The sequence below is a fragment of the Arvicanthis niloticus genome, chromosome 13 (assembly GCF_011762505.2).
Source record: "Arvicanthis niloticus isolate mArvNil1 chromosome 13, mArvNil1.pat.X, whole genome shotgun sequence".
In the NCBI taxonomy this organism is placed as follows: Eukaryota; Metazoa; Chordata; class Mammalia; order Rodentia; family Muridae; genus Arvicanthis; species Arvicanthis niloticus.
Window position 1 is genome coordinate 76,031,871 of NC_047670.1, and position 27,265 is coordinate 76,059,135.

The window sequence follows — 27,265 nt, forward strand, 5'->3', positions numbered from 1 at the left end:
TAGTTATGTCTTCCAGAATTATATGGATCAGACATGACAGAGGTAGGCCTCCAGAACACTAGATTTCAGAGAATCAAAATAATTTATCTTGATACTAAACCTTGTTTTGAGATTTGTATATTGCAGAATACACAGCTTTGGAGAATGAATCTTATCACCTGCATGTTCACTGATGCCCTGGACTTCCAGCTGGATGCAGTTAAGACAGACTTCAGATGCTTTCAATTTACCCTTCCCCTCATTCCTCTTCTAATATCTCAACGCCCATGTTCAGCTTGAAGAAGTTAATGAGGAGTCAGAGCCCCAATTCCCTGGACTTGGGGACTGAGGTGGGGGTAGGGTTATTTGGCTGCATGATCTTTGGGGGAGTGCTGCTTACCCTCTGGTTGCTCTGCAAATTCAAACAACAACATCAAAAGGATAAGGTGGTGATCACACAAGCATTGCTTGCCGTGGAGCAGGGAACATCCCCTCAAGCCTGGTTGAATCTGCTTAAACAATGAGACACCATCACTTAACAGGATATCCTGAGGGCTCGTGTTCCCATTGCACCAGGTATCCTAGTGGTGGTCCTCCACACTTCCCGGGGCTCAGGTTCCCGTTGCACGGGATAAAAGGTGTGGAGGGTCTCGTACTGTTTAACTGCCTTGAACGCCTATCGGTAGAACGGTGGGCTAGATCGGCAACCTAACAGTCCTCGATTGTTGTTGCAGTTTAATAAGGAAGGGGGAGATGTGAGGAGCCGCATTCGCCATTAAAAGATGGCGCAGGCTTCTGCTTCCTGGTTCTTCACGGAAGCTTTACTTGAGAATGCGCCTGCGCATGGCGTGAAAACCGAGTATGACAATTGGATGAAAGATTTGAGCCAATGAGGGATCTGCACGTCTCCCAAAGCTCTATTTAAGCAGCGGGCTTTCTGAGCTCGGCGTCCTTCCCCTTCTCACCATCTTGAAGAGCTGTTCAATAAATGCTGTCAGAAGAATCCTGAGTGTGGCGTTCTCCTTATCGGCGAGGTAGCGCGCTACAGATACAGAGTGTGCCATGCATAAAGAAGACCAGAGTTTGGATCTCGAGCAACCACACAAATGCCAAATAGATGTATTGTACCACTTGTAATAAAATGTAAGGAAGGCAGAGATAGGGGATTCCTAGAGCAAGCCGCTAGTTAGACTAGCCTAATCAGTGGGTTCCAGAGTAATCTAAGAGACCCTTCATCTGTATATACAGTAGAGAGTAATCAAGAAAAACATTGACACCAGCCTTGGGACTCCACAAATATAATGTAAAAACAAACATAAAAGGACTGCCCAGCACTGTTATCGAGCCATGGGCTGCAGTCACTGTAATCACTGTGATGTAAGTTCATCAACCATGTTGAGCACACCACTTGGAGAGGGGGAAGATGCTATTGGTGGGGGAGGCTGTGCCTCTGTGAGGCAGAGGGCATGTGGGGAAGCATTGTACCTACCACTCTGTGACCCTTAAAGTTTTCCTTTAAAAAATCAAAGCCAAACTGGGAATGGCAGTGCACACCTTTAATCCCAACACTTGGGAGACATAGGCAGGTGGATCTCTATGAGTTCAGGCAAGTCTGGTCTACAGAGTGAGTTCCAGAACAGCCAGGGCTACATAGAGAGGGCCACATAGAGAGACTCCATTTAAAAAAATAAATAAAATAAAAGTAAAGAATAAGTAAATAAATAAATGGGTGGAGTCAGTTGTGTTAACAGCAGCAAAGGTATTTGCTTTCCTCTGGCCAAATGATACTATAAGCCTTGACCCTTTCCACAGACAGTGTCAACGTAGGTTAAGAATGGAGGGTATTTTCAACTTTTTACTATTTCTGGCCTTTCAAATATGAGCAGAAAGTCTTTTCATAAATAGAGTACTTTTCAATAAAACCAGAGAATAAAAAGAGAGAAAGTTGATCTTTATATCAGACATAAAATACTCCTGTTATTCACAAGAGAAAGGCTCAGAGTGTCCAGAGCCTTTTTAACCAAAGCACTCACTTTGGCTATCTATCTTATGGAAACCAGGGTTTCAAGACATAGCCTTTGAAAGACACTATGTAAGGCATTGCCACTTTATCATTTAATAGACTTAAATTCTCCAAACCCAGAAAGATTGGCATCACCTCCTTGTAAAGTATATCGTATTGGTAATGTGTCATGTGCTATTCGAGCTCACTGGTGGCTGGGTCTGGAAAGAGTCCCCTCCTCCTCACTTCAGATCCAAGCATGTTTGTCTCAAACTGTCCCCCACCTTGTCCAGAGATAGGCTGGCCTCCCTCACTGTGTGACGGGGAAAGAACGGATGAGCTAAACAGCCTGAATGAAATCACTGTATCCTTGACAATAGCCAGAAGGTCAGCCATTTCCAATAGAGGTTACTATCGTTTGTCCCGTGATATAAAAATCTCTGGAGAGGGAATGGAAGCCAGGAGTTCAGCCAGGCAGCACTCACACATGATCAAAGTGTTTTATCAGAAACTCCAGCTGGCTGCCTCAGCTTCCCAATCACTTCTGCTTGGTGATTGATTGTAAGTACTCAACTCCACATCTGTACCCTTGCACTTAAGCACTCTTAAAAGCCTTACCAGATCTCTATTCCCCCTGGGACTCTACTAGGAACCCCAGTCTCAGCAGGGCTTTCCCAGTTGGCTTCCTGGTTTGATGATGTCATCCTTTGTACTCTCAGTGCCAGGCTACTCCTGTCAACTCTGCCATATGCCACAAGTGCCTGATTTTACAACGCTTGCTATGTACCTGCTGTATCTCTCTATCAGCTACTTGTTATTTATTCTTTTGCTTGGTATACTCAGTGAATTTACACATTCAAATGAAAAACATGGCTGCCATATAGATAATTCTCGAAGCTGTAGAAAGCATCTCTTAACAGTTATTAAGAAAAAAAAAGACTTAAATATAACAGGCAGTCTCATGTAACTTATAGTAATATGTCCAGGGTTATTGTCAAAACCAAAAGGGAATGTTGCTTGTATGGACTCTGGAGAATGTGCCCAGTGTCTCTCAGCTCTGGCCAAAGGCAAAGGAACTCTCAGACTGAGGCAGCTTGTTCCAGAGACAATCAGATGATAACAGATAGACGATTCTCCTCTTGATCTCCCAGCCTCCTTTGAGGTTTTACTGGTATATGGAATCATGGAGTGTTGGCCATAGAAAAGTCAGTGTCATTGAAAAGAACCATATCTGGAGTGATAAAGCAGTAGGAGCCTTTGTGGGGTTTTTTTTCTTCTATCTCAGTGATCTTGGGAACCATGAATCCCATGCACACTAGCTGAGAAAAGCCTAAGATCATTAGTCACCCACTGGAGCAGCCCTGGGAGATAGGTACTGTAGCCTGCTCCAGACAGTGGGTGAGAAATTAGACCCTTTGTGTTAAGACATTCAGATTTAAGGGGTTGTCCACTGGGGCAATTGGCATCCATTCTCTGGATCCAAGCATAGAAATTAGATAGCAGAAATACCATTTAATGTTCTTTATCCTAAGTTCATGTTCATCAGATAATCTGATTTCTAATAGATTTTCTTTGCTTCCCTCATTACAGGAGCTTCTTGGAATAACATTCTGCACCTCATGATACCAAGAGCAGCCACTTATGAAGTTTTCTGGGCAACAGGCAATGAGATAAATGACTCTCGAATACTACCTTAAATTTAGTTGTCATGGCAACTTCATATGGTAACCACTGTGATTAACCACTTAACAGCTGAGGAATCGGAGCAAAATACACTGTCACAGACAGGTTCAAGTCCTCTTGATTTGGTTTATTTGGCAGCTGGGGTGTCATTTCTTCTTCACACTCTACAGGAAACAATCCTGGCTCTCAGCAGAAGAGAATGGGTCTCCAGGGGCAGCCATGCTTCTCTTTTGAGACCCATCCTGTCTCACCAGCCATGCCCCAGCAACTAGAAACAAGTTTGCCCACTCAAGTGCCTATGCTCCAATCTTTACTTCTTTCTGTTGTTAACCAAGTAAACTTCAGGCCTCTGAAGCCTCCAGATACACTGCCTCCTGTGAGAGCTGCCCTTCCTCTCTCCCTCCCTCCCTCCCTCCCCTCATCCCTTCCTCTTCCTCCCTGTGGTCCCTCACTGCCAGGGTTGCCTCTGGGTATTCTTTGGTTGCTGTTGCCTCATCAGGGTGCAGTTAGCTTTTCTTGCCATCATACCTCCATGAAGAACATACACTGTGTTTCTTCATACCTGTATTCCATGTGTCAACACATGAAATAAGAAGTCTGATCACAGGACTTCCCAGTCCATTCACTTGCTTAGTGCTAGAGGATCTATTAAAGCAGTGAAATAACTCTGTATTTTGCCATGATAGCAGATACATGCCATTGCATGTTTATCTAAATCCATAAAATGTCCACTTTGAGGAATGAACCCATAATGTCAACAATGGGCTCTAAACCATTGCACTGCCCTTCACTTCATTCCTGAGGCTACCTATTGGAAAACACGGTTGATGTTTAATCTTCATGGTCACTCTGACAAGATTTAGAATCTTCATGGAAACATATCACTGGTGTGTCTTTGAGAATGTTTCCAGAAAGGTTTGAAGAGAGAAGAGAGCGCTGACTGTGGGCAGTGACATCCTGACTGTACAAAACACGGAGAGAAAGTTTTCGTCCTTTCTCGCTTCCATCAGCCTCCTGACTACAGATGCAATGTGACCACCCACCTTCTGCCGTCACACCTTCCCTGCCACAGTGGACTGTGTCCCTTCTTCCCTTCAGTTGCTTGTCAGGAATACTGGTGCAGCAATCAGAAAAGTAACCAGTACAATCCCTCATGAGACGGTCTCTCCCATGTATGCATTTTGCAAATTGCTTTCCTAGTTCCTACACACCTTTCAGTAAGCAAGTCAAGCTTTTGAACCAAAGAGATGGCAAGCTTCTGTTTCCACTTGTGTCAAGTTAAGATGCCTCAGCTCACAGTGCAAGGGTTTCCACCCAATCTCCTCTTCCTGCCTCACCACAGCTAACACCAGAAGTGCCATTGTGCCTAAAGACATGAAGCTCACAGGGACTGGGAGTTTTGCTCAGGACCACCAGTTAGTTGCAGAATCAAGAGTTCAAAAGTCCTAGCTCTGTTCTTGAAGCCTGTTTTCTCCCTGGACCCGCAGGGACCCTGCTCAGATGCCACACATGAGTCCCCAGCTGACTGTACACCAATCTCTTACTTGCATCTGCTTTTGTTGCATCTGACAATATCTCTGCAGCCCAGAGACCTGGGAAAGATCACTGAGTATACAGAGTTCTGTAAAAAGATGGGAGTTCAAAGTTCTGTAAAAAAGTGACGTGTATAATTGGGATGGCAATCCACTTAAGTTCACACACATATATATCCATATGTGTTTATACATATAAGTTCTTGCATGCATGCATATATGCCTGTGATTGACTCCATACAAACTTTATTAAGGACCACAAGAACTTGGGTCTTTGCTTCAAAGAGGAATCAGCCTTTGGGGTTTTTAATCAGAAAACAAGTCAAGCCCTAAGCATTTCAGAACTGTCTTTCTTCTGCCTCTTGACAGTTTTAAATTTTGCTGCCAGACACTTGACTCCTTCTCCTGGGCTCCTGTATGCTGTTAAACATTGTATCCCCTGACTGTTGCCTGAGGAAAGCAAGACTCAGAAGGCACACCTGTCAGGTATGGACAAGTGAATGCTGGGTATCAGTGCAGGTGGTTCTGGGGTTCATGCAGGTTGGTAGGGATCCTGTACAGGGTCTCATTCATGCAGATGCCAGAGGCTCCCATTCAGTGGCCACTCCACATATCAAAGGGGCATTGACTGAAGTGAGGATTTCTACAGGAAAGAGGCAATTTGACCTTATTTTATAAGTTTATTAGTGGGGTATAGGAGCAGAGAGCTGGGACCAAAACAAAGTCCAGACTGGATGGGGACTCCCAGTCCTACAACAAGAAATTATGGCAGATACAGCTGGTGGTCAGGTGCTTGATTCAGGCTGGGCTGGTACTTGCAGGAATGTTCATCAACATACTTCAAGTCTCTTGTACCCAGATTATCATGGGCAGCAGGTAGACAGCATAGAGGCTGCAAGAGGGCATGCAGGCAAGTCCTCATGAATGTATGGAAGGCTAAGAGAAGTAGTCCCTTCTCAATGGGGCAGAAAGATGCATGAGATAGTGTCAACCCTAGAATCCTGGTGTGGTTAATAAAGGCAGAGGAATTGGAGAGAAGGCAACGTTGGCAACAAAGAAAAGTAAAAAGTAAGCAATGGTAAATAAAACAGAATGATTTTCTGGAATAGTGTCTGGAGAAACCCAAAGCTGGACAGAAATGGAGGACTAGCTGTCAGTTTATCTCACTGTTTTCTTTGAGGGTGAGCCCAAAGCCAAGGTCTTCCCCGAAACCTCCTTAAATTCACTTGCACTACCCAGTCTGGTCTTGGTATCTCCACGGGGGCTGCAGTTTCCACTACCAGTGACACAGCCCCCTGACAGTATGCCATAGCCCCCAGCGACAGAGCTCGGTCGGTAGCCATAAGTGCCGGTGCTACTGAACCCGAAACTGGTCCCTGCACCACCGACTGTCCCAGGTGTGGAACTGCTGATGACAGCTATGAAAGAATGAGAGACTGGGCATCAGTGGGTGCTTCAAGGTAGACATGGCCCCAAGTCCCTTCCAGCATCCAATGACTCAAACATATCACTGCTAGCTAAACTCCTCACATGGACCCCAAATTTAAGTTTATTGACACATACTCAATCCTAAGCAGATCAAGCTTTGAGGAAAAAGAGCCCAGATGTCACAGAATCCCTAGTCGGCACCTGTTCTTTCTTGGATGAACAAGAAAATCAAAGTTTCCCCCCAAAGGACAAGCAATGCCCTAGCATAAGCTACTTTCTTGCATTTGGCCTGAGACGGCATCCTTACAATGTTTCTATTGTTTCCTATGGCTTGAATTAGGATGCTTGAGCTGAGAAAAGAATGACTGAACCTTGTGGGGCCAGCATTAACACTTGATCTACACAGTTGCATAAGTCTCTCCTATCAGAGGGGATAGGTGACTATGTTTCCCATCCTGCAGGTCAGTGTGGGTAGCAGAGGAGAACGTGTAGCTACTGAGTGCTTCATCCCAGCACTGGGGAAATGTTGAGCATGTGAAGTCAGAATTGTGGGAAACTAACTCCACTGGTGAAGAAGTAGATCTGAATGGCAGAGGCAGCAGGAGGCAGAGCACAAGCTGCTTAACCTCAGTGGGGGGCCCTGACAGCAGACACCCATTCACTCATTCACTTAGGACTTGTTGACTGCTTGGAACTATCCCCTCAGAGACACGAAATACTCACAAATGCTCACGGCATTGGTGTGTTCTCCAGACATCCTGCACAGAAAAAACAAAAAGCACAGAGATCCTCCATCACACTTGGGATCCTGAGCGGTCCTTCCTATTCACCAGACAGTAGCTAGAATCACCAGCCAGTCCAGTTCCGCCTCCTCCAAGCCCACGAGCCACCAACAGTCAGAGTTAACAACCTCTGTCTAAAGGCTTGAGCCTCCAAGACCCTTCTGCCATCCCCAGGCCTGAACAAGTGGAGATGGGAGAATACAGACAACTAATGGCCATGGACGAAGCGAAGCATCTGTGTGACTTTAAGCCAGTCCCAGGATTTCCAAATGCCAACAATCTGTGTCCTGTCCCTCCACCTGCACTGGACTTTGCACAGCCTACATTGTTAACAATTGAGTAATTTTTAACTGACTCTTTTATATAGTGAAAAAATGCGTTTCTCTTAAAAGAAGGTTATATATTGAAATGGACAAAACCAGAATTACATAACCAAATAAGAAAAAAAATGGCACTAAAAATAAATACAGTGAAAATAAAGCAAGTTGCCTGGAGGGAGAGTGCTAGGTGGTGCTGAGAGACTGAACTCAGGATCCACTGCCCCTGTATGAACACGAGTTATTTGTAAGGGCCATAGAGTTCTTGAAGCTGGCAATAGTAAGCTGAGACTCTGAAAAGCTGAAGGAGAGTATAAAGGACATCGCTGTCATACTGCGTGGATGGAAATCACTCTGGAATCTGTTTGTGGTTAAGCTGCAGAGTATCTACAGCTCCTCCAGCATCTGCACCCATGTCCTGGGCACCTGGATGGGGAGGATTGCATCTGCGCACCCCTCCCCTGCAGTTACCTGCACTCCTCCCCTTCCAGCAGCTTGCGGTAGGTGGCGATCTCAATGTCCAAGGCCAGCTTCATACTCATGAGCTCCTGGTGCTCCCGCAGCATCCGGGCCAGCTCCTCCTTGGCCTGGTGCAGGGCTCTCTCCAGCTCATCCAGCTTGGCCTGGGCATCCTTGAGGGCACAGTCACCTCGCTGCTCGGCATCAGCAATGGCTGTCTCTAGATTGGAGCACTGGGAGAAAGGGGTACCACACCCCTGAGTTCTGAGGTACCCAGATCCCACTTTATTCCCATGTACTAATCGTGGATGGACCTTACTACATACTGTTATACTTCCTGGAATGTAACAGGCAATGAGGAATTTTACTTGGCCCCAGGGAAGCTTGTTATTCTCAATCTTGCGGCATTGTGGGGAACCCTATGAGGTTCTAGACTTCAGATGGGGAACAAAGTAGGGAAGAAATGGGGATTCTCTGAGGAAGGGGTTTCTAAAGCAGAGGATGCAGAGAAGGAGACAGGGCAGGAAGGCTCTAAGCCCCCAGACTGCCATGGGGATGTGGAGAAGCCCCAGTCACTCACTTGCTTCTTCACACTCTCGATTTCTGATCGCAGTCTCTGGATGAGCCGGGTCAACTCAGAGATCTCATTCCTGGTGTGCTTGAGGTCATCTCCGTGCCGGCCAGCTGCCAGCTGCAGCTCTTGGAACTGGCAGATGGTAGGTAAAAAGCACATATATGACTCAAGGGTTATATCAGCCTAATTTAGCACAGTACCTTTACCTGGCCCTCTGTAGCAGAAGAAGGAAGGGATATAGCCTCTTCCTCTCTAACCATCAGTCTCTGAATTTTTTTATTTGCCTTAAGCCTGGCTGATCTTCCTGAGGGTTGGATGTGGCCATTGGGCTCTTGGAAGTCCCACCTCTCCACACTGCATCTTTAGAAGATGGGTTTGAGTACTGGATCCTGACTACCCACAGGGGTTAAGTCACATGGCCATTTTCAACCCTGGATTATGAGGATAAATGGGGGAAGAAATAGGACCAGGTCAGAGCCTAAGCTGTTGTCAAAAGCCCAGGCCTGTGTTTTCCCTTAGGCCCTGAAGGCTACAAACCCTTCCCCAACTGGCTAAACCTCTCCATCCTAGACTGGGAAGGAGATAGGAAGCAGAGATAAGGTCTCCAAGGGGTGATTTCCCTAGAGAAATTGAACAGCAAGGAACAATTAGATAGTTACCATCACGATCAAAGAAACCAGATTATCTAAGAGTCACTTCCCACACACACCCATCAGGGGAGCTAAGATGTGAAGGATAGCATCACCCTCGTCATCCTGGGAGATAGACTTAAAGGAAAAGATGGGAGTTGGCTGCTCCCAGATCACACTGAGGAGACCTGTGATTTACTGTGATGACAGAGCAGAACCTGTCTGCTCATGCTTACCTTCCCCCACATGTACTAAAGAGCCTCTTCCTCCAGAAAGCAGGCCCTACCCAATCCCACCTAGTCCTGCATTAGGATGCTTCATTTGTGTCTTGCAGTTTACACCCTGAAATGGCTTCCATGAGTCTAAGGGGAGTCCAAGGACAGAGTTGTGTCTTCCCCCTCTCGTTCCCACAATGTCAAAGTTGGTGTCATGTTCCCAGCAAGCTGGGGGCTGCCATGAGTGGTGGAACAGAGAAAATGAGACCAAAACAGATTCCCATCGTCACTACACACAACTCTGGAGAGGTGTACCGTCAACCCTACCTTGGTCTGGTACACCATCTCAGCCTCCGCCTTGCTCTTCAGGGCGATGTCCTCGTACTGAGCTCGGACCTCAGCGATGATGCTGTCCAGGTCCAGGTTCCTATTGTTGTCCATGGAGAGGACCACGGAGGTGTCACTTATGTGCGACTGCATCTGAGTAATCTCCTGCAGGAAACAAGGTGTAAAATGCCTACTATAACTGAGGAAAGGGAACAAAATGATGGTCTTTCCCAGTGGGATAACCCCAGACCACCCCAAACAGGCACAAGCAGCATTCTAAAACTATGACATAAGGACTAAGCTGGAGGTTCCAATACCATGCTGAAAAACTGCCCGGAAGATGTAAAGCAAACTGGGAAGAAAATCTGTCCCACGAGTAAGAGAAGCAAAGGAAAATGCTCAGCTCTCACCCAGCCTCAGCACACAGCATTGGAGGGCTTCTGGGCTCTTAAACTGACTGATAAATAAGTAATTTAGCATCACAAGTCCTTCCTGAATGCAAAGCTAGAGGTGAGGGCAAGCCTTACCCCCTTGTACATACACTTGAGGAAGGGCAAGCCTTACCCCCTCGTACAGACACTTGAGGAACTTGATCTCTCCATCCAGGGCGTCCACCTTGGCCTGAAGCTCCACCTTGCTCATGTACGCGGCATCCACATCCTAAGGTGAATCCAGACAACTCCCGCTGGCCAGCCTTTCTTATGAACCCCACCCTGTATCCCAGGAATAGACTCAAGACCCAAGAGGTGGGAACCTGACTTCAGCCCAGTCTCACTGTGAGAGTTTCATCCCCTTTGTCCAAAGGAGGATACAGAGCCTGTTCCTCCCCCACAGTCACTGAGGTAGCCATAGAGTTGTCAGAGATGAAAAGAAGCAGGCTGTGGCCCTTCCCAGAGTCCTGTGTGCTGCTGGGCATAAGCTGGGACTGACTATCCACAGCTGGACTCTTGTCCATTTACACAACTGTGAAGAAGCTGACTGTGTGATCTGTCTTGACAATTACCAGGGTCCACCATGGACATAGCCAGCCTCCATCTCCAGGATGTGGACCCCAGGCCCTCTCTGGAGAATGCAGGCTTCAGTCCTTCCTCTGCTCCTACCCACCATGGGGGACCGAGGACAGGTACCCCACTTACCTTCTTAAGCACCACAAATTCATTCTCGGCAGTTGTACGCTTGTTTATTTCTTCCTCATACCTGCAGGGAAAGCATCAGTGAACAAACAGGGGCTCGAGGTGCCAGTGTCTGTGTGTCTATATATGTGTGTTCTCACTGAGAAATACAACAAGATGTCTGAATGTAGAGCCTTAAGCAGGTGTTCTCCACTGCCCCAACTCGGTAGTGCCATTTGGCTGAGCTGTCATTGAGGACCTGGGCCTGGTGGCTGGAGGGCTTGAAGGGGTCTTCCAATGCAGGGAAAGTAAGTCCATTTTTCCTCCTCCCTCTCAGAATTCAAATCACAGGAGCAGGACTCTGCCAGCAGACGCCAGTCACCAACAATGCTGTTCCAACCTGGGAAGGGGTCCAGGAAGCTACAACTACCCCTACCCATGTCAAGAAAGAATGTGGCTCAGATGTGTAGGACCCAGTGAAACTGAGAGAGCCCCAATGGGAAGCTCATCCCCTGCTCTTTGGGGGTTTCCTTGAAACTTGGGGCACCCTGGGTGAGCTAAGGAGCTGAAGGTCTGTGTTGAACACACACAGGGGCTCTCTAGGAGGGCTTAGGAAGCAACACATGAAGGAGAAAACTACCTTGAAGGGCATCCCTGATATCCACATCCAGCCTGCTTGGCTGTGCCCATGAAGGCTCTCCTCTTACCAGGTGAACTCAAATGGCTTGTTCTATCCAAGTTCCATCCCCCAGGGGCAGCAGGCAAAAGTTCCAGGACTTACTTAGGAAGCTCACCCCAGGAATCAGCTAGTCCAACTCACCTCTTCTTGCAGTCCTCCACTGCATCCCGCATGCCCCTCAGCTCGGAGTCCAGCCTCACCCTGTCCCCAGATAGCGAATCCAGCTGCTTTTGCAGGCTGCTGATGTGGGCCTCATAAACCGGCTCCAGGTTCTTCCTGCAGTTGCTCAGGTCCAGCTGCTGCAGAAGCTCCCACTTGGTCTGCAGCACCTGGTTCTGCTGCTCCAGGAAGCGCACCTGCATGCAAACAGAAGCCACCTGAACCCACTCCACAACCAACGGGGCCAGAGGATGGGAGAATTCCCTTCCAGAAGAAAAGGGTGGGTTTTGATCTGCAATGTGACCTTCACAGGTGAGCTCTGAGGGGGAGAAAGCCACCCAAGTAGCTCCCTATGGGAGTCCTTAGTCTAGCAGCCAGAAGGCAGGCCCAGAGGTCAGAAGGGGCCCAAGCTAAGAATGTGAGTTTCCCTCCAACCTGTCACAATGTTGGCTAATTGTCTCCTGGTGCAGTCTAAAACTACTGGCTCAATATTGACCAACTGTAGAAAGCCACTCTGTAGCAAGTTCTTGGATGTTTGCCTGTTAGCTTCCCACTCCTCCGGGTCTGGTGCTCTAGTCTGTTTGGCCTTCTCCCTCCCTCCACATCCACGGCCTCTCCCAGCCCACCTGGAAGCCCTGTACTCATTGTACTGGGACCTTAAGCTCTCTGTGGTTTTCATGCCAGGAGCTTCCATTGCCCAGTGCTCACCTACCACTTACTCTTAGGCTCTCAGACTTCAATATGTATCAGTATGTATCAGTATGTATCAGTATGTATCAGTATTCCTAGAGGGCTCGTGGGAATGCAGACTGCACAGGATCCTGGCTTTCTGTACCTCCCAAGGCCGCTGCTGGCCTCTCCTCTGCCTTCTCTGGTTCTGCCCCACTTCTTTACCAAGAGGCTACTGCTCTTCCTCCTAGACACCTTCCAACTGTGATGAGCTCTCTCTTTATATGCCTTTACATCAGCCTCTCAGTCCGGGGATTGTCTGCTACCTCTCTGTCCTGCCCTGTGATGTGTCTGTGTCCTGGGAAGGGGTAATATCATCCTATCTCCAGACAGGCGGCCCTGAGTGGAGATAGAGGGAAACAAGAGATATTTAGCTATCAGCAGTCCCACCTTGTCAATGAAGGAGGCAAACTTGTTGTTCAGTGCCTTGATCTGCTCCCGCTCCTGGGCGCGCACCTTCTGGATCTCCGGGTCCAGCTCCACGTTGAGAGGAGCCAGGAGGCTTTTGTTGACTGTGACCTGGTGGATGCCTCCAGGTAGGCACAGGGATGGATTTGAAGGCCCCAGAACTCCACTGCCAAACATGCTGCCAGCAAAGCCACTGGCCCGATTCCGGCCAAACCCATATCCCCCTGTGCGTCCGCTGCCACTAGCCACATTGAAGGAGATGCTCCGGGGGCTCCTCACGCTGTAGAGGCTACGACTGCTGAAGCCTCCACTGAGCCCTTTGGCCCCTGCCCGGTAAGAGGATGCGCTGCCTCCGGATAGCACAGCTGAGCAGCCGCTGAAGCCCCTGTTGGCAGCTCCAGGCTTGCAGGTGAATTGCCGGTTCATCGTGAAGAAGCCACAGACAGGGAATGAGCCACACGCACACCTTCACCGAGAGACTGACTGTTTACCTGCTTGTGATCTTGGTCTTCCCCTTTATAGACCTCAAGAGAACAATTGCTCTAATTGTTGGTTTTAATTTGCCTGGAAGGAAGAAATCATTTTCTCCTATCAAAATCATAGACATAAGGCAACATGAAAACCCCCAAAGTGCTGGGCTTGCAAGTCCTCTGCATGTAATTGAGTCTTATCGTATTAGCATGGGGGTAATTAGCTAGGCTGTATTATCCCCAGGAAGATCTTGGCTAGGAAGCTTGTCATGGTCCCAGCTGTCCTTCTGCAGAGGGTTGGGATTGTAGGAGTTCTGAAGGAGACTTCTAATTGACAGTGTCATTGCTGAGAAATCTCCCACCTGTGCCAGCATCAGATCATCTGCGTCAGAGACCCTGGCTAAGCTGCTTTCATGTGGTTAGGAAGTCCCAAGGCCTGGTTTCCCAAGGCTGCTAGAAACATTTCTCATGGCTGATTTGTCAGGGACACAGGACAGGAATCCAAATCCAGGCTCCATCCTCTGGTGGTGAACCTCATGTGTGCCTTCAGGTAGGTCCCGTGATCCCCTGTACCAGCCAGGTGCCCATCTACCTTCACCTGCACAGAACGACTTCTGCCCTCAGTCCTACAATGGTTGATGCCAGTGTCCATCTTTCCAGCTCCATAAAAGACCACTGGGAAACCAGAAAGAAAGCAAGGGTGTGGGATATATTTCCCACCTTCATGGAGTGAATGGTGGCTCAGCCGACGCTGAGCCCCAACAGAGTTGCAGAACTATTGGTCTAGATCTCTGAGGAAGATTGAATGCCAAGAAGCTGTTCCTTGGGTATTCTGGGAAATAAGTCTCTCTTGGGAATCTTGATAGCAGAATGTCCTGTTATCATGGCCACAGCTGTCTGAGGTAAGCAATGGTCTGCCTGCTCACCCATCTTGCTGTCTTCATGACCTCGCCTGTAGCTGCAAGCAACCAGCAGCAAAGGAGCAAGGCATGTACATGATGCACATATGTACATGCAGGCAAAACACTCATCCACATAAAATAAGTAAATACTGAAAACAGCACTGGGAGGCAGTTACTGCTAATATCTTTGTTTTGACTAAGCTAACTGGTAGAAGCAGGATGTGAACCATGGCCAACTGGTTCCTTGCTCAAAACACATGCATAGACTTGACTCAGGCACTATATTTCCATAAGTGCTCGAGGGAACACACTTTGAGTGCCCTGTGTGGAGTTGGTGAGCTTAGTCTCTAAGTACCTACTATTTATCTCAACAGAACATAGTAAAGTATCTGGAAAGCACCAAGCTACAAATATCGCAGCGTTTGCATGAGTCAACATGACAGAGGCATGCTAGTCAATACTAGTCAAGTTCTTTGGGACTTTGTACATACACAATCAATGTATAAGTGAGAGCAATCTTGTTTCCTCCTTCCAACCTGTATGTTTTATACTTCTTGGATTAGGAACTCCAATATAATACTAAATAAAATTGGTACCTGTTCCCTCTTACGGGGAAAACATTAAAGCTTTCACCATTTAATGTTCACTCTAAGGAAAATCTCTCTCTCCTTTCCTCCCTCTCTCACCTTCCCTCTCCCTCTCTCCTTCCCCTTCTCCCCCTCCCTCGTCTCCCTCCCACTCTCTCCCTTCTTCCTCCTACCTTTCTCTCCCTCCCTCATTCCCTCTCTCTGTTTCTCCATCTCTTCCTCCCTCCCCTCCTTTTCTCTCTCCCCCTCTCTTTATCTCTGTCTCTCTGTCTCTCCATCTCTCTCTGTCTCTCTCTCCCCCTCCCTCCCTCCCCTTTCCCTCTCCCTTCCACTCCTTACCCCTCCCTCCTTTCCCTTCTCCTGTCTCCCTCCTTCTCCCTCCCTCTCTATCTCTGTCTCTCCCTCCCTCTTTCTCTCCCTCCCTCCTTCCCTCTCTCTCTTTCCCTCCCTTTCTCTGTCTCTGTCCCTCCCTCCCCCTCCCTGCCCCTTCCTTTCTCTCTCCCTCCCTCCTTCTCTCTGTCTCTCTGTCTCTCTCCCTCCCTCTCTCTGTCTCTCTATATCTCTCCATCTCTGTCTCTCTGTGTCTCTTCATCTCTCTGTCTCTCTGTATCTCTGTCTCTGCTTCTCTATCTCTCTGTGTTTCTATCTATCTATCTATCTATCTATCTCTATCTGACTCATATGGAAATCTTACAATGCAGAGTCTGATGGGGGAGATGGCAAACTGGAGAGTGCAGTTCAGATCCAAAAGCTGAGTCCAGAGAGCACCTGCTAGAGAATTTTCCAGCAAGTCCCCTCCATCTTCTTTGCTCACAGTGTGCTGTCTGATTTCTCAAGGAATAGATGTTCGACTTATCAAGTGCTTTTGCATTTGTTCAGACAGTCATGTGTGCTTTTCTCCTATACTATGACAAAGCAGCAAATGGTTTGGTTTTGTTTGGTTTTTCAGTTCTGGCAAGTGAACCAAGTAACTGATTCTTGCTATTGACCAGCCTTTCCTTTCTGGAAAAATTCTCACATCATATGATGTCATATCCTTTTTACAAATTCCTGAGTCAAATTTGCTCATATTTTCTTGAGAACTTTGGAGTCTGTGTTTTTGAGGGATGTGAACATGTTTAGAGGGATTTTTTTTTTGTTTTTGTTTTACAACATCTTGGTGTGGTTTCTTAAAACAAGTTGGAAGGTATTGATTTTTCTGTCTTCTGAAAGAATTTGTGTAAAATTGGTGTTATTCTATCTTAATCCTACATATTCCTCAGTGCCTGTGTGCAAAGCCAGCTCAGCTGTGAAACCTTCCCAGACACCCACAATACTGTCTAATAAGAACAGTGAGGAGTGCACCGCTGCATGAGGTGAAGGCAGGCCCTAAGGAGTGAGCAGACCGTTCTCACTTTCACTGTGTTTATCTTTCAGGCAGCCTTGTAAAGAGATACTATTTTATTGTTTTATAAATGTATAAACCCAGGCTCTGAATTGTTACATTGCTAAAATGTACCAGAGGTCTTATACTCCTTCATCCAGTCCTTACTGTTTTTACTAAGTGCCTACTGAATTTCAAAGAACCAGACGATGAGCCCACCACTGAGTCCCCAGAATGCAGTTCTCACGCCACAGCCTCAGGCGCACCTAGAGCTTGTTAATCCTGTGTGTTTCCAGGATCCTCCCAACTCTTCTAGGAGCTGCAAGTAAGACTGTGTGTTTTAAATAAGCTTCCAAATTACTTTAATATACACATCAGATCCCGTTGTAGCCACCTCGCTAACTGCATCCCACTTTGAATAAGTGCATCCATCCCTACCTCCGTGGTGAACTTCCTGCCAGAGCACAGTCTTCATCTCTGAGCAGCCAAACACAGCCCCTGGCCTCCATCACAGTGTGAGACATTTAGCTAAGTAGAATAAGAAGAACTTGGAGGATTCCATGCTCACATTCATGTTCATGCCCATACTCACATCCATGCTCACACTCATGCTCACACACTTGCTTACACTCTTGCTCACATTCATGTTCATACCCATGTTCACACCCTTGTTCATATTCATGCTTACACCTATGTTCATACCGATGTTCACATTCATGCTGACACTCACAATCACTCTCATGATTACACTATTGCTCATATTCATGCTCACACCTGTGTTCATGTCCATACTCACACTCATGCTCACACTCAAAATCACTTGTATGATTACACCCTGGCTCACACTCACTCTCACATCCTTGCTCACTCATACTCACAACCATGTTCACACTCATGCTCACACTCATACTTTTGCCCTTGCTCACACTCACACCCATGTTCACACTCATGATCACACCCTTGCTCACACTCATGTTCACACTTATGTCCATACCTATACTCACACCCATGTTCACACCCACACTCATACCCATGCTCACACCCACACTCACATTCTTGCTCACACTCATCCTCCGAGAGCTCTTCAGCCTCCTCACTGACTGTGAGTCCTAAACTATGATTTCTGGGGAAATGGAGGACACATAGACCATGTTCTTGCATTCAGAGCTCCCAGTCTGACTCCCTGAAGTGATACAGAACTACAGTTTGAGAAGAAAAGCAATTCTCCCAATGTCACACAAGTGTTTATTACCAGTGTGAGAATACTTTCCCCATTTCACACCTGAGTGTTCAACCTCAGTGGGCCTCCAGGAATGGTATGACCAGAAGGAGAACTTGTGAATGAAAAGGAAAGCGGGGTGCCTGGTATGCTGACACAGGGCTGTTCACCTGTATGAACAGGAGCAGATTTTTCTGCAGATCCCATTCAGGCATCCTGTTTCAGCCTGGCCAGGGGGAGAACACTTACAGGGACATAAATCTCTCCTGTGCTGGGCTGAGTGTGTTCTGCTCTGAAAACTCAGCTGCAACAAACTTGGTGGCTATCCAGGGCTTAGCTAGTTTGCCCTGAGCAAAGCTGGAGAGGACACTCTGTGGTAACTGTTTCCCAGGAAGAGCACTTCTGCCTAGAAAGAAATTTTCTATAAATTTCCCAGCTTGCCACTAAGCAAAGCCATGGTTCCCAATCTGACGAATCCTTTCTGAGAATGTTGCACCAACCCTGACTCCAGAACCATCCCCTGTACTCTCCCACTACAGGAAAACCTCCTGAGCTCCCCAGACACCCCTTCCTTGAAGGCTCATCCCTTCCCAAGAACCCTCTTTTATCATTCCAAAATGTCCTTTCTTTGTGGGCCCCACTTCTACAAAAGGTTAACATCCAATAGACATTACACAGTATCAGTTTGCAAATGAAATTTATTATGTAGAGACCCAAACCCCAACACTCAGAAAGCAAAGTTCATTCAAGAGGCTATGTACAAAAAAGCATAGTTCCCTGGACCACTGTTGGGGGTGGAATAGGGAGGCTACCCTGGGATCCTCAACACACCATCATCTGGGAGGGGCTTCCAGGTAGACAATGCAGGAGTGGGACACGGCTTGAAGACACACTTGGACAATGCAGACTCTTTCCCAGAACACAGTGAGTATCTCTGGCTCTAATTGTTAGGAGAGATCTTTTATCAGCCCCTCTCAAAAAAAAAAAAAAATCACATCAGAGGTGGATTACAAATACTGGGGTTGATCAGAGCTAGAGATACAGAGATACAGCTGAAATTCTGGAGTCAAAGAGTAGAGAGAGGACCCATCTCTATCTAAAGGAGAAGGTGACACCTGAGCTGCAACCTTCCCCTGACCCAGAACTTCCCCTTTCAGAGCCAGACACTGCCCCTCCAGAACTGGAGCCACCTCTGAAGTCTCCTCCAGAGCTGTATCCTCCCCCACCAGAGCTGGAGCCACCTCTGGGGCCTCCTCCAGAGCCGTATCCTGCCCCTCCAGAACTGGAGCCTCCTCCTCCAGATCTTCCCCTGGAGCCTCCTCCAGAGCTGTATCCGCCTCCAGAGCCAGAGCCGCTTCTAGAGCTGTATCCTGCCCCTCCAGAACTGGAGCCTCCTCCTCCAGATCTTCCCCTGGAGCCTCCTCCAGAGCTGTATCCTCCTCCTCCAGATCCTCCTCTGGAGCTTCCACCAGAACTGTATCCGCCTCCTCCAGATCCAGATCCAGATCCTCTGAAGCCAGAGTTTGTACCTCCAGAGCCATAGGTGCTTCCTCCTCCTTGTCCTCCATAAGACCCTCTTCCTCCTGAACCTTGACCTCCAGAGCCAAAGCCAGCCTTAGATGCCACAGATGAGGAGATGGTGCTGCTTGTCACAGCTGTAGGAGAGATGGTGTTAACCCAGAAGTTCTGATCACCCTTACCCTCCACTGCCCCATAAGACAGGTGAGTGCCCCTCTACATACACACAGACACGTTGTCACTGAAGTCTCCAGACATCCTGTCAGGGAGAGAAGAAAAATTTGTGAGCAGGCATCTAGATTCTGCATGGATCGACAAAGTTGTTTTATAACTTCTACCTACTAATGTTCAGTTTAGTTACTTCGGTCAGCCACACCTTCTATGCTGACAGAGGTGGTGACAGACCCCACACTTATCTACAGCCTGAATCTCAGCCCATCCTAAGGTCTTGCTTCAATCAAAACAAACACTTGCACTGTAGATCCAGAGTGGCTGAAAAACCAAGTCACTTTTAACTGCCTACCTCAGTTTGTACTTACAGCTCAGGGAATCTGCTATCCAGAGTCCAGTATCCAGACACACCCAACATTTCAAAACAAGGCCACACCATGAACATTCAGCAGAAAGAACTACTGTCAAGTTGCCTACCTTTCCTAAGCTCCCTGTCTCCTGTGTCCACTGAACCCTTGGCTGTTCCAACCCAGGTTACAATGCCTGCTAGCTCCTTCTTACTCACAGGAGACATTGCCTCTCAGACAAGCATGCAGCAGTCACTTGGAAAAGGCAGCTCCTTTGTCATGCTTGCTGTTGATGCCCAGGAATACTGATACCCAGGGATGCTGATGCCCAGGGCTTCTGATACCCAGGGATGCTGATGCCCAGGGATACTGAAGCCCAGGGATGCTGATGCCCAGGGATTCTGATACCCAGGGATGCTGATGCCCAGGGATGCTGACACCAAGGGTGTTTCCCCTTTCAATAGTTTCAGCCACCTTAAGTCACTAAGGATGCTGGTGACAAAGCAAGCAAAGGACTCTCCTTAAAGTAGTCAGATGATTCTGTTTGTCATTCTAGAAGCTTTAAAAGAGCAAAGCGTGTTCCTCCGACACATCTGATACCATGTCCCCATTCTGGATTATATCATGGTGGGGAAGGAAGCTAGTCACTCTACAGGCTTAAAGACAAACCCTTCAGCCTGTCTACCCATGTTCACATCATTCCATGTCTCTTTTAAAGATCAGGATGTTTAAATGTCTGGTAACAGGCCCTGCCTATCATCCTGTACTTCTTAGAGAACAATGCTGTTGCTCTCGTCCTAAAAGTCTACTTGAAGAAGACTATTGACACCCACCTCACTAGTTCAAGGCCTGCCTAGAAAACATAGAGCCTGATACCCTCCCCAGCAGTGCCCCACCTGCACTCCTCGCCCTCCAGCAGCTTCCTATAGGTGGCGATCTCCACATCCAGGGAAAGCTTGGTGTTCATGAGCTCCTGGTAGTCCTTCAGCAGCCGGGCCAGGTTCTCTCGGGCCTTCTGCATGGCCTCTTCTAGGTCTGTGAGCTTGCCCTTGGCATCTTTGATGGCATGCTCCCCACGCTGCTCTGCATCTGCAATGGAGTCTTGTACACCCTTACACTGTGAGGAAAGAAGAGAAGGCTCTGTTTGTACAGAGTTGGGTCAGGCTGCTGGAGGGCATGAGGGACAAGACACTTGGCACTGGAAACCAGAATTGCTGGCCCTGGAAGTCTCAGATACTCCCCTCCTCCCTCGGAGCTAATACATGTTGCAGACATCTGTGCCCTGACTTGCAGCTGGCATCCCTCAGCTATCTTCCTCCCGCATGCCCTTGACTGGATCCATAGGTTTTCCCTGCAGTGCTCTTGACCCTCCCAGCACAGGTAGCCCTGCTACCTATTCAACAGACTATGTCCCTTGCAGCCAGCTGCACAGACAAGATCCATCTTGCGTCAGCTCATTCGCCGCCCTTCTGTGGACATAGTTGTCACAGCTAGTGTCTAGGGGATGCACCATACAGGAACACGAAGCTGTGTCTAAAATTACCACAAGCCGAACCAAACCAGATTTTGCTTTATTTGTGGTTGCTCCTTTTAAGTCAAAAGGTTCTTTCCCTTTGCCAGTATTCACTGCAGAACATTTCTTGAACTACTCTAAAAGTCTAAACGCATTGATGTGGAAGACATTGGGATTGGTGTGAACGAGAGAGAGAGAGAGAGAGAGAGAGAGAGAGAGAGACAGAGAGAGAGAGAGAGGCCCCACCTGCTTCTTCACATGTGATATCTCCCCTTGCAGCCTCTGGATCATGCGGTTCAACTCACTGATCTCCATCTTGATCTCTTTCAAGCTGTCCCCGTGTTTCACAGCGGTGACCTGGAGTTCTTCATACTGATGAGGAAAAAGAGACGGTTCACAGGGAAGTCCATCTGAGGAAGGCTTAGCCTGAGCTAAAGAAGGCTGATGGCGGGCAAGGAATGGTCAACCAACATGACCGTGACATTCATGGCAGATGAGAAACCACCTCACGTGGCCCAAAGGACTTAGTTACTACTCTCTGCAGTGTTCTAGCAATGGCGCTGAACCTCCATTAGACAGACACTCCAGTACCCTTCCTGGACCTGACCCAGCTGATGAGGCTCAGCCGTGGCTGGCTCCCTGTGTCCCCAGGACTTGCCTTGCTGTGGTACAGCTCCTCTGACTCAGCCTTGCTCTTATGGGCGATCATCTCGTACTGACTCTGAACCTCCGCAATGATGCCGTCCAGGTCAAGGTTCCGGTTGTTGTCCATGGACAAGATGACGTTGGTGTCGGTGACATTCTGCTGTAGCTGGGACAATTCCTGCAATTCACGGATGATTGGTCATCAGGTTCTGCCCGTGGCCACAGAGAGTGAAAAGCTTCCTTTCCTTGACATTGAGGAAATGGGGACTCCCAGACTAACCATGTCCTGGGTATTAAAAGTGGTGTCACCACAGGACTATTCTCAAGATGGCAATGGTGACAGAAAGGTGTTTATGAGCATTCTAATAAAGCATCTTTGCCACCATGACAATAGTAGGAAGTAAGGATCTGTTGGGGACAGCGTCCTTTACCGCATCATAGAGTGTTCTCAGGAAATTGATTTCCTGTGTCAGTATGTCCAGCCTGGTCTGCAGCTCTGTCTTGTCCAGGTAGCAACTGTCTACATCCTGCAAAGAAGGATACAACCCACGATGAAGGGCCACCTGAGTGGGTCCCAGCTTCTCTCTGATGCCTCCACCCAGTGCCTGCTGGTTAACTACCCTCTGAGATCCCAGCACTTTCAGATGAGCTGTATCCCCACAGAGCCTCATTTAGCATAGGTACCTCTGTAGGGGGATGCATGCCCAGATCTACCATTCACACACTCCATCATCACGAGAGCTTACAATGGACGGAGCATCACCAGTGAGTCTCCCTCCCACTTAAGACATGGTGAGTTTCCTTAGGGGTGAGTCGGTTTCTGTACCCTTTCACTGTGTTCACACCCCCATCCTACCTGCCCATCCAGACTCTCCTGAACTTATATGGATTGTTCTCTAAAACCCCTGCAGGACCTAGGCTAACACTTTGTAGTTTTCTAGCTCAATCCTTGATCATCATAACTCATTCATAAGCAGGCATTTCTAACAAACCCGATTTCTCCCATCCTTGTTAGAAGAATAGAGTGCCTTGTTTATTTCTTTTGGTGTTTTTCCCATGACAGTCTTTAAGTTGATTATTGATGAGGGGTGCTCTCCCAAACACAGTAAGCAAATTGGAACATCGCCTATGGAAGTTAGAACACAGAGGCCATGTTCTTCTCAAGAGAACCAGCTCCTGACATGCCTCTAACCTAACTCTGGCTGTGTGCTCTCACAGTGATTTCTTAGCCACCTCTCTAGACATGGTAAGATATGGAACCATCTTAGTCCCCATGGGGCCAGGGTAGTCTCTCGCCCACCTTTTTAATGGTCACAAAATCATTCTCTGCAGACGTGCGCTTGTTGATCTCATCCTCGTACCTGTTGAGACCCCAAAAGACAACCGCAGTCAGGCCAGATCCAGTTGGCCAGGTTTTTTCTTTCCCCTTTTCTACTAGAAAAATTAAACTCTTTTTTAAATGCTCAGATCTAAAATATAAAACTACAAAATGAAGGTAACTTTCTATTCATTAACTCAAACATGTATGAGCTCCAGATCCCTACCTTCTCTGCACTCAAAAAAGATTTTCCCCTCCATACCACCCTGATATACCAGCCCAGGCACTGCTGAACAATAAGAAAGCAGATGACCACAGTAAAAAATCCCATCTCCACTCAGGGTCTCCTTTGTCACCTACTTCTTCTTAAAGTCTTCAACAAGATCCTGCATGTTATTCAGCTCTGAATCCTGTGAGGTCCTTTCTGCAGAAAGCCTGTCCACCTCTTTCTTGAGCATGCCAATGTAGGTTTGGAAGAGGGGGTCCAGGTTGGTGGTGCGGGTGCCTACATCCAGCTGCTGCAGGAGTTCCCATTTGGTCCGCAACACCTGGTTCTGCTGCTCCAGAAAGCGCACCTACAGTGGCCAGAGGAAGAATACAGAAGGCGGAGTCACCTTTCACACCAGTGAACCACTCTCAACCGAGAACCTCTGATGCTGCTCTGGGAGATGTACAAGTCACGAGACTTCACCCTCACTGCCCAAGGGGGGCTGGGAAGCACCATGCAGAGCTTCTGAGCTCCCCGACATCACACATGGAAGTTCTATAGACTTCTGACATGGCCTCTGTTCCTCTCTGCTCTTAATTCTCCTACTTCAGGCTCATTGCTTTGCCCCCAGCTCCTCCCCAGACTCCAGGCATTCCCCTCCTCCTTTCTAACACTCTTCCAAAGCCCTATAAATTCTAGACAATTAAAAAAAAAAAAAGCAGGCACCTGCTGTCCCAGCAGCAGATTGCATCAAATAAGAGAGTCCTGGGGACAGGCAGGACTCCTCCCCTGAGTTTTAAGAGCCTTGTAAATCCTGTCTAATCCAAGGCAGAGGAACCAAGACAGCAGCACCCCAAAGTGACACCAATAAAAAGTTTATGGGTCACCAAAATGAGCTGGTTCTCTAGAAGGCTGGAATTTTATTCAACCCCAAAGATATTTCAAGTATAGATTCCTGGGATTTATTAGACTAATAGCAGGAGAAACAAATGCTATACTTTCTTGCTATGGTTTCTAATCCTGCTGTCACCTGGCCTGACCTGCTCTGTTACTACTTGCCTATTTTGACTTTTCTATGAGATCAGAATTTTCTATAAATAGCATTTATTTGGGCTGAAAAATAAAATAAAATAAAATAAAACAAAACTGTTGAAGAATGTGCAGTCCACAAGACCCGCATCTCTTCTGTTTGGAATTTGCAAAGTCCCTTGGCTACAGTGGCCTCAGTAATGACTCTTGAGAGAGAGTCTGTCCTTTCCTTTTCAGCCAGCCCAGCAAGTGCAGGATCCCAGCGTCTGATCACAGAAGGTGCGGCCTCTCCCACTCACCTTGTCAATGAAAGAGGCAAATTTGTTGTTGAGGGTTTTGATCTGCTCCCGCTCCTGAGACTTCACGTTCTGGATCTCTGGGTCTACTTTAACATCAAGAGGCTGCAAAAGGCTCTGATTGACAGACACTTCAAGGATGCCTCCACCAGGGAATCCTCCAGGGCCCCCAAAACCTCCAGGGCCACCTCCAAAGCGGCCTCCACCAAATCCACCGCCTCCGATGCCACTGCCAATTCCGATGCCGCTGCCACCTCCAAATCCTTGGCCTCCTCCAAAGCCACCTCCGAAGCCACCGCTGCCTCCAAAGCTGCTGCCACCTCCGAAGCCCCCGGAGCTTCTGCCACCAAATCCACCACCGTAGCCAGCCACACTACTAGAGATACTCCTGTAGCCTCCAAGGCCAACAAGACTCTGACTGCTAAAGCCACCAGAGCCTCCTCTGCCACCACCGTGGCGGCTCAGGCAGGAGAAGCTCGAAGTCGATCTCCGGCTCCCTCCAGAGACCACAGCTGAACCACTACTGAAGCCCCTGAATCCACCGCCTCCTCCGCCCCCTCCTCTTCGGGACTTGCAGGAGATCTGGCAACTCATGATGGTTTTTGCTCAGCAAGACAAGTGAATATTCCTGAGCAGATCCGAGGTTGGAGACCAAACTGTGCTGTTGGGAGACTCACAGTGTCCCTTATATACCTGCCAATTAGGTGTTGGTGAGCTTGGGTGTGGGCCCACTTGCGCATGGGTTTGGTCTGCCTGGAAGCTATTCCTGGTGAGTGATTATCAACCTGATGGCCATTAAAACATCTACTAATCAGCTCCAATCCAGAACCTGCTTTGGTCTGCGAATGGCTCCTGTTTATCTGCACATCTGTCATGCAATTTGGTTTTTGTAAAATCATCAGAAGAGGAGATTAGTATTTGGGTTTCCCAACTTGAAAAAAAAAAAATGTCCTGAAGAATATGTAGCTCCCTGTTATGGACCGACCCATGGGAAGCTGGCCACCACCCAGGCCTGCGTGGGCTTCCCGTCTGGCTTGCCAGGGGGGGGGGTCTGGTTTGAGAGTCTGAGCCTATTCACTCCAGATTTCCAGCTCTCTTGCCTCCATGTGGCCCAGGAAGTGGGGCACTGTATACCATGACTATGGTGGAGGGACCAGCCTGTGCTTACAGAGAGAAACTGGCCTCCAATGCTGCAATGTTGCGGCCATTTATCAGAATATCTCAGCCCTTTTCTTCCCAGGCCACACCAAACATACACATAGCCCACCACTGGGGAGGGGATCATATTGGGTCCTGTCATCAGGAACTTTTAAGACCATCAACTCCATTGGGGGATGAAGAACAAAAAGAAGAGTTCTGTCCTTAAGTCTGTGTGACTCAGAGTGCATGTGAACGTGTTGCTTTGAGATCCAAATGTGGACCGACTCTGTTGCTCAGAAACCGTGTATTGCCTTGTGATTCTGAAGGCATTAAGAAGGCAGGCTCTTCACTGACTTTCAAAGACAGGTGAGCTTGGGAAAACCCAGACAGTCTGTCCAAAGTTGCCAGCCACACAGAACATTCATTGACATCAAATTCAGACACGGTTTCTCCTGTCCAGATGGCTATGAACATAAGACAGATGCTATGGAGAAATAGAAGCAACTCAAAGTCAGAGACTCTGGAGTTAAATCTCAGTGTTACCATCATTCTGGCTGTGTGACCTTGGATGAAACCTTGAGTCTTTGTTTGACTTAGCTATGGGGTAGGAAATTGGCAATGTCTTGATAGCCATGCTATCATAAACATTAGATCATGCTATTTTGAGTGAGACAAAGATATTTTCCTTTCCTTTCAACCTTGGTGCACTAGTCTCTCTTCTAATGGCCTAGGTCACACTTTCATTGTGACTGAGAAAAACGGAATTGGATAACTCGTGTTGTTCTGGAAGCCTCAGTTACTCAGTTTCCTCGTCTATTAAAAAGTAAGGGGAGGATGAAGCAAAGAAGAGGAGGAGGAAGAGGAATAGAAGGAGAAGAAGAAGGAGAAGGGGAGGAGGAAGAAGAGGAGGAGGAGGAGGGGAAGAAAAAGAAGAGGAGGAAGAGGAGGAGGAAAAGGAGGAGAAGGAGAGGAAGAAGAAGAAGAAGAAGAAGAAGAAGAAGAAGAAGAAGAAGAAGAAGAAGAAGAAGAAGAAGAAGAAGAAGAAGAAGAAGAGGAAGAGGAGGAGGAAGAGGAGGAGGAAAAGGAGGAGAAGGAGAGGAAGAAGAAGAAGAAGAAGAAGAAGAAGAAGAAGAAGAAGAAGAAGGGGAGGAGGAAGAAGAGGAGGAGGAGGAGGAGGAGGAGGAGGAGGAAGAGGAAAAGGAGGAAAGGAGGAGGAGGAGGAGGAGGAGGAGAAGAAGAAGAAGAAGAAGAAGAAGAAGAAGAAGAAGAAGAAGAAGAAGAAGAAGAAGAAGAAGAAGAAGAAATAATACACACATACAAGACACAGTTGCTATTTAATAGCTGAAACCCAATGGATTTGTTCACCTTCTGGTTCTCCCCCTTCTCAGCCCCATGTGGTAACTACACAGCAGGAGTGGGAACAGAGATAAGAAGTGAAGAACCTGTGGAGCTATTTCATTTGCTGTATAAGAATGCTGAGCAAAGCAGTCCAAGAGTCTCCTCATTTTTTTCCCAATGCAGCTTA

The 27,265-nt window shown here is 47.8% G+C and overlaps 2 protein-coding genes across 4 annotated transcripts; both read right to left on the reverse strand.

Annotated features, from left to right (window-relative positions):
• Positions 1–5,856: 5,856 nt before the first annotated feature.
• Positions 5,857–13,656, reverse strand: LOC117719049 (keratin, type II cytoskeletal 73). Of its 3 annotated transcripts, XM_076912132.1 has the most exons (10): positions 12,997–13,656; positions 11,860–12,074; positions 11,064–11,124; positions 10,492–10,587; positions 9,928–10,092; positions 8,763–8,888; positions 8,195–8,415; positions 7,348–7,382; positions 6,432–6,614; positions 5,857–6,088 (listed from the first exon to the last, which is right to left on the reverse strand). In XM_076912132.1, the coding sequence occupies exons 1-10, from the start codon at positions 13,438–13,440 to the stop codon at positions 6,060–6,062; spliced, it is 1,575 nt and encodes a 524-aa protein (XP_076768247.1). In that variant the 5' UTR covers positions 13,441–13,656; the 3' UTR covers positions 5,857–6,059. The 3 variants fall into 3 exon arrangements, with proteins under 3 accessions (XP_076768247.1, XP_034373014.1, XP_034373013.1); XM_034517123.2 differs by lacking the exon at positions 6,432–6,614; XM_034517122.2 differs by having other exon boundaries at positions 5,857–6,614.
• A 4,879-nt stretch (positions 13,657–18,535) lies between these two features.
• Krt2 (keratin 2) lies at positions 18,536–26,690 on the reverse strand. The gene is made up of 9 exons (XM_034516628.2): positions 24,604–26,690; positions 23,428–23,642; positions 23,050–23,110; positions 22,181–22,276; positions 21,763–21,927; positions 21,351–21,476; positions 20,488–20,708; positions 19,298–19,332; positions 18,536–19,210 (listed from the first exon to the last, which is right to left on the reverse strand). Exons 1-9 carry the CDS (start codon positions 25,192–25,194, stop codon positions 18,648–18,650), a joined length of 2,073 nt encoding a protein of 690 aa, XP_034372519.1. The 5' UTR covers positions 25,195–26,690; the 3' UTR covers positions 18,536–18,647.
• Positions 26,691–27,265: the final 575 nt, after the last annotated feature.